Raw genomic sequence first — 12741 nt, forward strand, 5'->3', positions numbered from 1 at the left:
ATCCTTTTTTTTATATTACATTCAAAAAATTAAATAATGCATTCTCCCTTTCCAAACAGTCTAGCATATTTTCTGTCCTCATTACAAAAGAAACGAAAGGAGGAAATAAACGTTTGAATATAAAACAGTCCTATTATTTTACTAAAGTAACAATCAGGGGTAAAACTGGTCTGAGCCCCTGTACCTTCAGTCAATACAATAGCCATCTGTGGCTGAATCAGGGCACCTATGGTTATGAGAATTCTGAATATAACACCATATAATTAAAATCAGCGAATCAACAGATGTTATTCAGCGTTATTGAATATGTTATGTTCCCCTCTATGTATTCAGACACGCAGCTGTGCATAAACAAAACAAACATGAGCTGCAGAACCCGGAGCTGGAAGAACGTAACAATATACAGAAATACAATTGCAGGACCAACTATGAAAACCAAAGGCCCATAAATATGGTTCTAGGGATAGAAATATTTTGGCACACACTCATGTTGTACACATGACCTTTATTAAATATTGTCATCATTGGGCAAATCCCACTGGAGCTATATCCTAGGCTATTGGTTGTATTCAAGACCAGTATTTTATATGAATGCATTTACACAGGCAGCCTAATTCTGATCTAGTAATTTTGATCAATCTGATCTGCTATTTGCCCTAGATGTTGTAAAAGCAGCCCTCCGATGGTTCAAATACCCCTGAGCCTTCTGCTCATCTTGCCCCACAGCCACCACTTTGGTAAAAAGTGCCTAGCTTAGCAATTGGGGACTAATCTTGTGGAAAACAATGCACATTTTTATATAGCAATTCACCAACATGTATGCTATATATTTTTAGACCTGGATACATTTGCTTTGATTAAACAGTCATTACACCTGAAGTAAAAAAAAGATGCGCCTTTCATCATAACCAGTTGGATGATGGGCTCTAGCATATGGTCACATGGCAAAAATTGTGAACAGTTGTCTAGATACAGGGGGTGGGTCTACTTACCCACTCTCCCCTACCCCAGCCTGCTGAGCAGTGTTGCAAGGAAATCCCTGTTTATATTGATGCTTGCCCCCTTGGTGCAGGAACACCTTACACCGCTGTGCCAACACAGGCTAGACTAAACGAAGAAATAATTGCATAATTATAGCCTACTCGCTAAATGGGGACTGTGAACACTATCCACACATGTCGTGCCTGTGAATCATCTTAAAAACAAAAAATACAAGTCTATACAATAAGACTAGCTACTCTATCATTAATTATATAAGCCCTATTTACTTTACGGAGGCTTAATTTATTTGCAGCCCACGTCTGGGCTAGCCTAAGTTTACATTTTGTCTTCGTCACTATAGGACCAACAAGAAATACAAATACATTTTAAAAGATATTAAACACATAGAGTTATTGAATCCCAACGGAAAGTGTAGATATAGCGTTAAATCATTCCTATCAATCAATATGACGCGCGCCAAAACAATCCGTTGCTTTCTCGAGAACCACATATGTTATTCGTCAAGTGCAGCGGAGGGGACAAACCATAATAAAGACAGAGCTATTGAAAAGAGCTGCTGACGCGCGGCAAACATTTATATAGACTCCACTGATAAGCTGTCATTACATGAACATGGGTACGGATTCCACACAATCCAGAGCAGAGGTCGCGTTAACCAAACTAGATGTGTAATTAGAGTCCTCCGGCTGCTGCCTTCGCACTCGACTTAGATTTCTAGTCTGGCATTTGGGTGCGCTATTGATGCACTCTACATTGCGTTCCGATTTACCGAAGTCCACTCCGCCCGGCGCAAACCAAAGCTGTCAGGCGCGTTAGGATCGCACTTGACGTTTTGGTGTCACATTTTTGGAATTGCCTAATTTAAAACGCAACTTAAAAGACAATGACAGACTCCACAGTCCCAGACTCGGCGAGCACCATCTCGGATCCAACAGTTGCCGAGTCAACAGTGAACGCCCAGTGCGACGCGACAGATCTACAGCTACCAAAAAGCGCAAGTCAAGGGGAACATCAATTCAAGATGGACCAGGAGATGAAGATCAGCGAAAGCGTGGATGGGCAAGGTAGGCGGATTGTGAAATCAAGCAAACGTAAACTAGGTGTTCCTTGGATTATCTCAAAGAAAAGCTTTTTCATGAAAATACAGGCTACACCTGTCTTTCTTTTACCAAAATCCTAACTGTCACTTCAATGTATGAAGTAGGAATTTATTGGCAGCTACCACCTGCAGGTGTTTAACAGTTCAAGTCTTTTCACTTAACTACTAATGCAAGAGCTTGCCTGCTTTTTATATATGGACTGGAATCCTAAAAACAAATGTATAAGGCGTTAGTTGAATATGTATTGGCATACGTTTTACACTGAAATACTTAATAAAGGGCGTAATCTATGCATTATCTGTTACTGATCCAACTAATAGACACATGGAACAACTCTGAGATCACGGTCTCAATGACCATTGTAGTATAGACTTCATGCCAGCTATCTGACCTGCTGATTCTAAAGGAAAACAATGTCTCTTCTGGCTCTTATGCAATCAACATTGTTTCAAATTTTTTTGAGGATTCCCTCAACTGATCCACTTATCCAAGCATTTAGTTGAACATGCCTCATAAGAACCCGTCGAACATCTTTCCTACCAAAGGTAACTTTTTTTATACCTATATATTTACTCTTTCTGAGGGTATTGAAATAGGAAGAATGAACCCAAATGAAAAAGACAGTTCGTATATGTAAATTTTTAATAACATAGATTAAAATACAATTGAATCAAACGTCTAATTGGAAATATGGTGTCCTTTCACCTTTCTGAATAGTTGCTTCATGGCCACAGCAGCTTCCACTGAGGAAACCATCTTCTTTCCATTTAGTGGGATGAGGCAATGAGCCGGGATCCAGATCATTTAATGTTGGCATAGTGGGACAAACCGATCAGGGACCAGTAAACTTTCAGTGGGCTCCAACAGAATTATCCTTTTAAATTCTGTATAGCCCTTCTTTTTTTTTTTGCAATGCTCTGTGGTTCTGATGGCACATTTTCCGGGTTCGAGGCATTTGGTCAATATGTTCATTTCTTTAACAACTGCTGAGTTATTGATTCTAGGTACTGGTTTATTGGTGTTAAGTGCGACATGACCCAGTGGATTTAAATGCTAAATATTCCAAGATGTCTGTCTCATTATGTTGAAAAGTATTCATTCAAAAGGTTTATTTTCTATGTATAAACTTTGAACCCCCCGAAAAATCCTTTATTGTCTTGAAATGCTGTTAGCTCATAACTTGACATTAGAGGAAGAACATTAATAAACAATGACAGGCTGCCAAGTGGTAATATTAAAATTTAAAACCCAGCCCAGAGGACGAATGTTTCAGGTGTTTTTGATGAATGAACAATGCCATGCTGGTCGGTGGTAACATCAAAATAATCCTCAACCCTAAAACAAAACGTAGGTTGAAATTAATGTGCATGTGATCTCATAGGAAAATACAGTATTTTCACATCATTCTTGTACTGCCTGTCACGGCAGTGTGATCCTCTCTCCCTCATTTGGAGCACAGACACCTGTTTGTTGTTATTGCCATCACCTGGGTTTCTTACTACTGGCTCTATTTAAGTTCCTCTTTCCCTATTGTTTATTGTTTCTGGTTTCGTGTGTAGTTTCTGTTACTACTTATTTCTTTCATAGAAGGTCTTCTGTTCTCCCTGTACCTGTGTCCTTTCTGCTGCAGTGTTGCAGTTATCCAAGGTGGGGCAAACAGATTTGTCTGAAATTATTTCCAACAAATCTATTTACAATTAGCTGGGTCAACCAAACTGAAAAAAGGTTAAATGAACACATTTTTGTTCAATTGCCAAGCTCCTCCCAAAACACACAATAAAAAAAAAAAAGATCTCACCTTGATTAACACATCATTGTCTCAGACATTTCACCACCGACCCCAATCAGGTGTGCAACAGGGTAGGGTTATATACTGTTCTTCCTGTTTCAACTGGATGTCACAATTAAAACCAATGATGTGTTTGCAAGGTGGGACCTATAAGCTGGAGAGACATTTCAGATGGATAATCAGGTGGCTGGAGGGCACATTTTAATATGTTGGTTTCTTTTGACAGGCTTGCTGGAGAGCAGCATGAGGCTAAAGCCCCACGAAGCTCAAAGCTACCGCAGGAAGGCATTGTGGGTCTCCTGGGTTTCCATCTTTGTGACGCTGATTCTAGCAATAGCAGCTTTCAGTGAGTATAGGCCCTTCGTTCTCTTTGGGGGCTGAGACAAAACGCCTGGTCCCAGATCTGTCTGCGCTGCCCTGTCAAGTTTACAAGACCTCACAAGCAGATCTGGGACTGGGCTTTGAGGTAATGTTTTTCTGGTGAGGTTGGTTATATGCAACAACAAAGTTGAGTAATTTTTTTGTGGATCTATGCTAAAAGATACCATATAGTATACTCATATAACATCTTACACTGCTTTACTCCTGGAATGTATGAAATCTATATCAAATGTTTACCACAGAGTTTTGGACTGCGATTTCACCTGTAAAAGAAAAGGTTGTGAACAGCTGAATCTAGACTGTTACTAGTTTGCATTTCCATTTGTCTTTCTTTACTCCATCTAACATACACTGCAGTGTCACCTGTTTGACATCACGTTAATAATCGATGACTCAGGACTGTTAGTGCTGAATTTACCCATACTTGATAAGTCCTTTCAGATTTCCTCGCAGAATAATTATGGATATATTTAGCATTCATGTGAGCTGAATTTAATTGACAGGATTACACTCTGGTGACCATGAATGTTGCTACTGAAATACCCTGTTGCCACACTAACACCGAGCCCCAGTTCATCCCTGGGACATAGACAATAAAACAAGTGTGTTTGAATTGTTATTTCAAAACATATTTCAGTAATAAAATACAGTAACCTCCATTAAAAACGTAAGCTATTTCAGTCGCTATGAATCTCAACTGTCAACAGTTCATGAGATATGCTTGTGGGACACAAACACTTCTTCAGAAATCTGTGTAGAAAGAATGTGTTCAGGTTTAGTTTGTACAGATGTTTGCTAGCACACACTTCTATTTCCTACCAACACACTTGACCAAAACTTGTGCCAGCAGAAATGTAAGGGCTCTATATTTGACTGTTGATGGGATTTTACTTTCTCCATGGCTTAAAAATGGACCGAAGGCACTTTGTTTTAGTGTGAGGCGAAATTGCAGCGGGGAATAGTGTAGGGAAGAGGAAATGCTAACCTTCCATTGGCCAAGCCTCTCCATCCGTTTGTGTATGGGAATAGAGAATGCGTAAGGACGGACCAGCTGCCGTTCTGCTGACTAGGAACAGAAGTGGGAACAGATCAAATCGAATCCATGTTCCACAGTAAGATTCGGCGGACATTTCAGTCTCAAGGTCGTTTGCGATATCGTTCCCAAATGGCCCCCTTTTCCCGTCACGGTGCAGTACATATGACTAGAGCCCTAGTCAAAAGTGGTGCACCATAAAGGTATACACGTTTGGTTTGCATATAGTACGTAGCCAAATCTGGGAAGAAAACGCCCTGACTGATAGATATCTACCTCAGCTTCCTAGAGCTATGCTTGTTATTAATGGCTAACAGTGCATTGCAGCACTAACAAACTGTGCAAAGCAACGATGCATCGAAACCTTTTTTTGATTCTTTGGTATGACTCTGCTTGGGATCGAAACCCCGGCCTTGAGGTTTCAGGCGGAAGCTCTAACCACGAGGCCGCTGAGTTGAAACAAATGTAGATGCAGTCAGTGAAATAAGTGATCTGCAGACACACTGGACATTTATCACAATCAAATTAGCCCCTTGACCTTTGGAGATGAGCACAGAGGGATGGTGGCCCTTATTAACCCGTCTCCCCGATACAGTGGCATTGCAGATTGAGGAATTGTAATGTATAATGGCTATGCAAGCCCTTGCTTTAGTCCCTGTGGCAGGGGGTGTATGGGCTTCTGGCTTGGGTACGTTTCCTAGAAAGCCACAGGGTATTGATTTTCCTTTCCAGGGAGTCCAGGTGCGTTCAATTTAATCAATCACTGACCGGATCAATTATCTCAGTTCAACACTCATGGTCTTCCAGGCTTGTTCAGTCGAAGACTTGTGTCTCCCCAGCAACCTGGTTGCCTAACCGAGGCCCATGGGAGCACAGGGCTGTTTTTAGTACTGGATGGATCCGGTCTGTAATTGTTTTCTCTACATCAGGTTTCTTGTTTCTATATGATAACACAGATATAAAGCAACCCATTTCCTGCTCTGATGAGGGCAGCAGCTGAGCTATACCTCTGGTATCTTATTTCCTTCCTATTTTCTGTGTTTGTCTGTGTGTGTCTGTCTGTCTGATTCAGTTTCAGGACAGGTTTCTGAATAGCTTGGCAATGCTTTAGAGACGTGCAATTGTATAAAAAGATACATTTAAAATAATCTGTATCATAGAAATAATAATATGAATAATAAAAATAGCAGCAGGACATAATCGGCACTATTAATCATAGCACAACAGTACTTACACTGACAGTATGTATGATTGAGTGCTGGCTCTGTGTCTAGATTAGCAAAGACAGTGTAATTGGTGAGTCAGTTGAGGAGTTCAGCAGTCTAACGGCTTGTAAATAGAAACACTACTAGACCCTGTGTGTGTGATTTGGGGGAGTGCTCTTCAGACACTCGCTTGACCCCTCTTTCTCCCTCTCTGTCTCCCTATTTCTGTCCCTCTGTCCATCCTATATTTCCCACTTAATAACTTTCTCTTCAGATGATGAAAGTGGGAGTACTGTTCTGAGTATGACACCAAGAGCGTGCAATAATTGACTCAAGCACTATAGAGGGTTTGCTGTCCAACATGGCTACTCTATTAGAGAGAGGAGAGAATACAGTATGCAGTCTTTAAATAAATGTAAGCAAGTATTGATGAGCATTTGTGCAACAGTGTTGTAGGATAAGGAGGTCAAAGAAAAATGTACATATAGATTAAAAGCGATTTTATGGCTGAGCCATCTTTTAGGGAATGTACTTTTTGTTCGCCATTAACACTGGCAATTTCACTGGTAGGCTAATGGTTACACCCACAATGGTGGCCAGTCCACTTCTTATACAAGCCTTTGACTTGAATGGGGATGCCGTCGGGTTGTGCCATTTCTGTGAGTTACGGTGTGTATGCCACTCTTCAGCGTGGCATACACACCACCAGGAGTCTGTAGATGTCTTCCTAAACAATGGCAACATTAAAAGCGTCAGTGACTCTGTTTTAACAAGCTCTGCTTTTTCTGGAAGGTTTCGTTGCAGTGGGAAACTGCACGCATACATTTGGCTTGGGTCATGTTGGATTCCTTAGTGCCTAAATCAGTAAGCCAATAGGTTTGTGTGTGTGTGTGTTTGTATTTTTTTGTTTGTGTGTGTGTGTGTGTGCTCTACTTGTGGACACTTAATTTGCAGAGAAACTCAACCAAAATTAAATGACAACAAGGAAGTGCATTTCCCAAGCTGACAGGATTTTAGGGGACAAGGGGGGAGAACGTTTGCATGTGAAAATGTGAGCCAGCCAAGCTGTGATTTATGAACTAAAATTCCCAGGATAGTTCACAGCTTCCTTAGGAACCAATTAACTGGAGGAGGTTGTCGACTCTAAAACGTTAGATTCATTTGCACTCCATTTTGAAGCTGGTCGAGGCATATAGCCATCCCTCTAATGAATAAACAAGCAGCCCAGCTCCGGTGGTTTCACTTCATATGGGCCTTGAAAGGGTTCCATAAACAAATGCAGTGTGCCCTTAACAGTGTCATGTTGTATAAATTAAAAGATGGTGTTTATCATTGTTCCTAGATAATGATATTTGTGTGATGACATTTGTTCAACAGTACGTAAAACTGTCTTTTTGGTCGGGTGAGTTCCAGACAGTGACACGGTGGTTGGGCCTTAACAAAGCAATCATTTCTCACATGCCTCATTAAAAACCGGAGTATACTGACAGTGAATTGCTTGCTAATGGGTCTTTTCCAAAAAATACAGTTAAAATCCCTTTATTTTCTGGGTGGTGAGCACATATGAGCAGTGATCGATTTACAGTTTTAGTATAGTACAGCAAAATCTGCACTTAATTTAATCAACATTTGAATTAAGGCAGGTGGAATTAGTATCACCAAAGTGTGAAAAATAGATATCACGTCATCATCTCATTTTAACACATCCGCTGATATGCTTGTTATATATCCACTTCCTGCCCAAATTTGAATGTTTGCAGCCTGTCATTCCCTTATTCCATTACCTGTCATTCCCTTATTCAGCGAGAGACTGATGATTTAGCTTCAGTGCTTAATTTGAGCCTGCGGCATCTCTTAGATTTGGCTCAGTTTTTCCAGCACCTATTTTGGATGGATCCAGTGTCTGTTGCGCATTATTTGTCTTTTTCCATCACTGTGTGCTCTTGCACACATTCTACTGAAAGCAAAGTTAAAATATTTGCCTATTCCTGTAGCCCTATTGTTGTAGCCTCAGCACCACCTGAGAAGATTGTGGAAGTTTCCGCTTTGTATTGTTTGCTGTTCATGCTAGCGATGTGCTTTCACGACAATTTGCTCCCTTTGCTTAGTCAAGCGGCCGGAGCAAGTGAAAAGATACCCACTGAGCCCCACCCCCACACTCAGCCAACAGGGCTGCGCGTTCTGGTATCTCTATATTCTCATTAGATCAATCTCCCATTCCCCAAAAGTGTTCGGGGCAATGGTTACCTTGCTACCGTGACCACCAATTCCAACTGTGCTGAAGCCTGAGGCAGTTCCAACATTTGAGTTGCCAGTGACTGTCCCAGCAGCCAGAAAGAATCACAATTTACTGGTATGCAGCTAGCTAGTAACGTTGGCGATTGTTTGTCTACAAACGCTAGCACTATGATGGTCAAAGAATGTAGTGTTTTACTACTTTTAATGGAAATTGTGTTTAGATGTTGGTCTTGCTAGTTTACTATATGTGTGATATGTCATGATTAACCAGTACTGCCGGTCTGCCCTCTGATTTCTGTCAGAGACATTTTGGAACAGTGGTTGACTGAGGTGGTAGAGGAGGGAACGGGTGTTTCCTGAAGTCAACGCCACCATTTTTGACGGTTGTATTGTCGGAGGTACAGTCGTTGGTGTAAAGGGAGTAGGGGGAGGGGTAAAACTGGCATCCTTGCGGCGCCCCAGCGCTGAGGTGTATGTAGTCTAAAATGCGTCTACCCGTCTTTACCTGTTGTGTCTTGTTGTAGCGGGGTCAGTGGTCCCCTACAGACTAGGCGCTGCAATATTCTTATGATGACCTTGGTATGTGCTACAGGCCTGTTGTCATTCATGTGTGAAACCTTCTGTTGTTTTGGAGTCTGGGACAAAACTTGTGGATACGAAAGAGGCAGGAACAGATCATGTGGTGGACTGTGTTTGTGTGTGTGCTTCATTATCCACCTCTACTTCTAGGAAAAGAGTTCCGTTGAGGGCGTTCCTTCTGAAAACTATGCATTGGCAAGGAGCTAAAGCTGGCTAGCAGTGAGCTAGCAGATTTAACACTCGGTTATATAACTGACCGAAGACTGATTTTTGTAGTGAGAATTTGAATATGCCATTATAATTTGAATGTCCCTGGCATAACTGTTTGATGATCCCTAAGCCCTGGTCAAAAATAGTGCACTGTATAAGGAAAAAGGGTACCATTTTGGGACACAGGCATGATCCCATACAACTCATGTGTTTCTGTCAAAACACACCTTATCATCCACCGTGGCTTCATTATATTATTTGATAAATTTTTTCACAAGCAGCTTTGATAAGCGAGCCAAAAATAATAGTGTGAAGTTCCATTGTTTCAGATATAGCTACTGTTTCTGTCTTTGTTCTCACTCACTCACACATTCAGATCTCATAGCATAATCATATTCCACAATTGCCATGTTTGTGTGTAGATAGCCACAGGGTGGCTATCCAGGAACAACAGGCTTGCCTGACCATGTACTAAATTATGCCTTTCTAGTTTTTATAACTGTTCCTTGGTTTGATTTAAATAGACCTTTTTTTCGGGTTACTTACACACTAAAGAAGGGTGTGAGGGGTCCTCACTTTCTTTTAGTGAGGACCCCTCACACCCTATTTTTTTATTGCTTTTTAAGTAGCCCCAACAGCCAAGTTCACAATACACATTATATTGTATAGGGTTTAGTAAACTACTAACCACATGTTGTTATGTTACAGTCTACCTAAGAAGTATTGCCACCTTTAATTAAATCAAGTAAGTGAATGCAAAAATAAACAACACAAACAAGTCATATTTTGGCTTGAACATTAGGGGGAGCCGTATACTTAAATTTTTCCAATGCACAACATTTCATTGTGTAGTTGGATTGTTTTCTGCAGAACTTCATACTGCTGTATAGCTTTTGTATTTCATTTTTGCTCACTTTCACGAAGGGTGCCAATACGTCTTGAGTTGACCGTACTTATTTTTGTTTTAAGTGGAAGTAACCTTACCAGTCTAGGTGGCGGCTGAGGGATGGATGCCAGGACACACAATGTGGAGGCAGACACTTACTAGAGATAACACCTCTCTGTGTACTCAGCAAAGAGGCAGAGGACTAAACAAACAGACTCACACATGGACGCTTACAGTTATGCATGGGAGAAGCAAATGCACGCACAAACACACGGTTTCCACAGGCCTCTGTAGCGCAATCTAGGATTCAAGATTGTATGCATGGCAACGCACCAAGATCAAAACAGGAAGGGGAGACAAGTTGAACCATTGAATAAAACAGAAAACGCATTCAGTTGGAAATGGCACATCTCTAAAAGCTTGGGCGCCATTCCCAAACAGTCTGCCGTCTTAAAATAAGATGGGCAAGGGGTTTGTACTTGGAAAGAGAGCAAAAGATGGAGAGATGGGGAGGGCGGCTCTCCTTCCACTCTCCCTTCTCTGCACCCAAATGAAGTCGGAACAACAGTGTGAGGGGGTGAAAGAGGAGAGGGAGGTCCGGTCTGTGGAATGGTGGTGGGGGCCTAGTTAAAAATATGTAACGTTTTGGTAAGGCACTCAACTGGTCTGTCTCTTGATGGTGGAGATTTACTTCTGAAAACACCTGCTTACTGAAACCGGCAATGCTTGGCAAAGGCTGACATTATAGTAAGGAGTATCTCATGTTGTAGCACAGCTTGGCAAAAGCTAGTATTTTTAAGCACAACCTGAAAGGGAATATGTATTGACACATCTTATCAAAGCAAATTCAAATTCTGTGAAGCTTATAAAATGGCACTTAGGGGACATGAGGGACCTGGGGTTCAGTATTTCCTGACAATTGTGGGCGTTGAGATAATTTCAAGAAATGAATGTGCATCTTGGAATTCCCATTAAAACAAGTATAATAAGTGTCATTTTAAAGCATTATACCTGCAAAACAAAGTGGACAGGATGATAGTGTAAATGGAGAAATATACACATGGATCCAATGTTGTAAGTTTTATCAGCTAAGCTCTCATCAATTCGCCACATCTTTTGGGTTATGTAGACATGTTTAAAGGGGATTTTTTTCTATAGGTCACCAACTTCATGTACTAACTACTAATGTTAGCAATAATACATTTGTGTGCTAAAAACAACTGCTCAACACAGTCTTGAGCAAGCAAATATGAAAACCACAAGTTCCAGCAGTCAAACATAGATACCTCTTACCTAACAAATTGGCAATTGGAAGATAAGAGTAATTTTTCAAAGATAAAAAATACTCTTCGTAAAACACCAGTGTTGATTATGCCCTGGCTTTACTAATTACAAGCAAACGCTGATTACTGCTTTTTCACGTTTAGTTTAGTGATATGGAGAAGATCGGTGTCTGCCATGCAGACAATTACTACTGGTGTTCTACTGGTTCTTGGCCATCATGTCTTCTCTCTATAAACCATGTGTCTTGGCTCTGTCATGTACTGACATGGTCTTTCCTTTCACTGCCATGCAGATGACACACAGCTTTTTTCTCATTCATCCCTTCTGACACGCATCTCTGCTTTCATGTCGGCCCACCACGTCAAGCTTAACCCTGAGAAGACTGAGTTGCTCTTTTTTGTGAAAATTAATGAAATGAAAATGTCCATCATGGTTGACAACAGCACAGTATCCTCTTCCCAGAGTGCAAAGAACCTTGACAACATAGTATGAACCTTGATAACATGGTAGGAACCTTGATAACATAGTATGAACCTAGACAACATGCTGTCGTTCTTTGCTAATATCAAACTAGTGACTCGGTCCTGCATGTTCGTGCTTTACAACATTCATAGAGTACAACTTGCCTACAGAGCAACATGTGGAGCTTCCCCTCCCTACCTTCAGGAAATTCACATAACATACATCCCTAGCTGGGCTCTCGTTCAGCCACCTCTGGGCTCTTGGCGATCCCACCCCTTTGGGGTAGTTACTCTCCTACGGTCATGTTAAGTGCTTATGTTGTAGTATAAAGAAGAAAAAAAAGAGCCTTCTGGTTACACAAAACAGGAACTATAGGGCTGTAGTCAAAGAGAAATGGAAATTATTCTACAACTATCATACTGATCTGGGCAAAGATTTTGAACCATAATGAGCGTTGCATGCAACTCTAAACCTGCTACTTATATCTTACCATATTTCATCATTTTGTTTATTTGCATGTATAGTTTCAGTATAAAGAATGCATCACTGTCATTATGGGTTTTGTGTATAGA

General features: G+C 41.0%; 1 protein-coding gene across 1 annotated transcript in view; it reads left to right on the forward strand.

Annotated features, from left to right (window-relative positions):
* Window positions 1-1561: 1561 nt before the first annotated feature.
* The window catches only part of LOC105019666 (transmembrane protein 163), a 39999-nt gene continuing 28819 nt past the window's right edge, over window positions 1562-12741 (forward strand). The window contains exons 1-2 of the mRNA XM_010886016.3: window positions 1562-2066; window positions 4118-4237. Of these exons, the coding sequence (XP_010884318.1) occupies window positions 1886-2066; window positions 4118-4237 (301 nt within the window). The 5' untranslated portion in view covers window positions 1562-1885. The remainder of the gene's footprint in view (window positions 2067-4117; window positions 4238-12741) is intronic.

This window comes from Esox lucius, chromosome 22 (genome assembly GCF_011004845.1).
Source record: "Esox lucius isolate fEsoLuc1 chromosome 22, fEsoLuc1.pri, whole genome shotgun sequence".
NCBI classification, from domain to species: domain Eukaryota; kingdom Metazoa; phylum Chordata; class Actinopteri; order Esociformes; family Esocidae; genus Esox; species Esox lucius.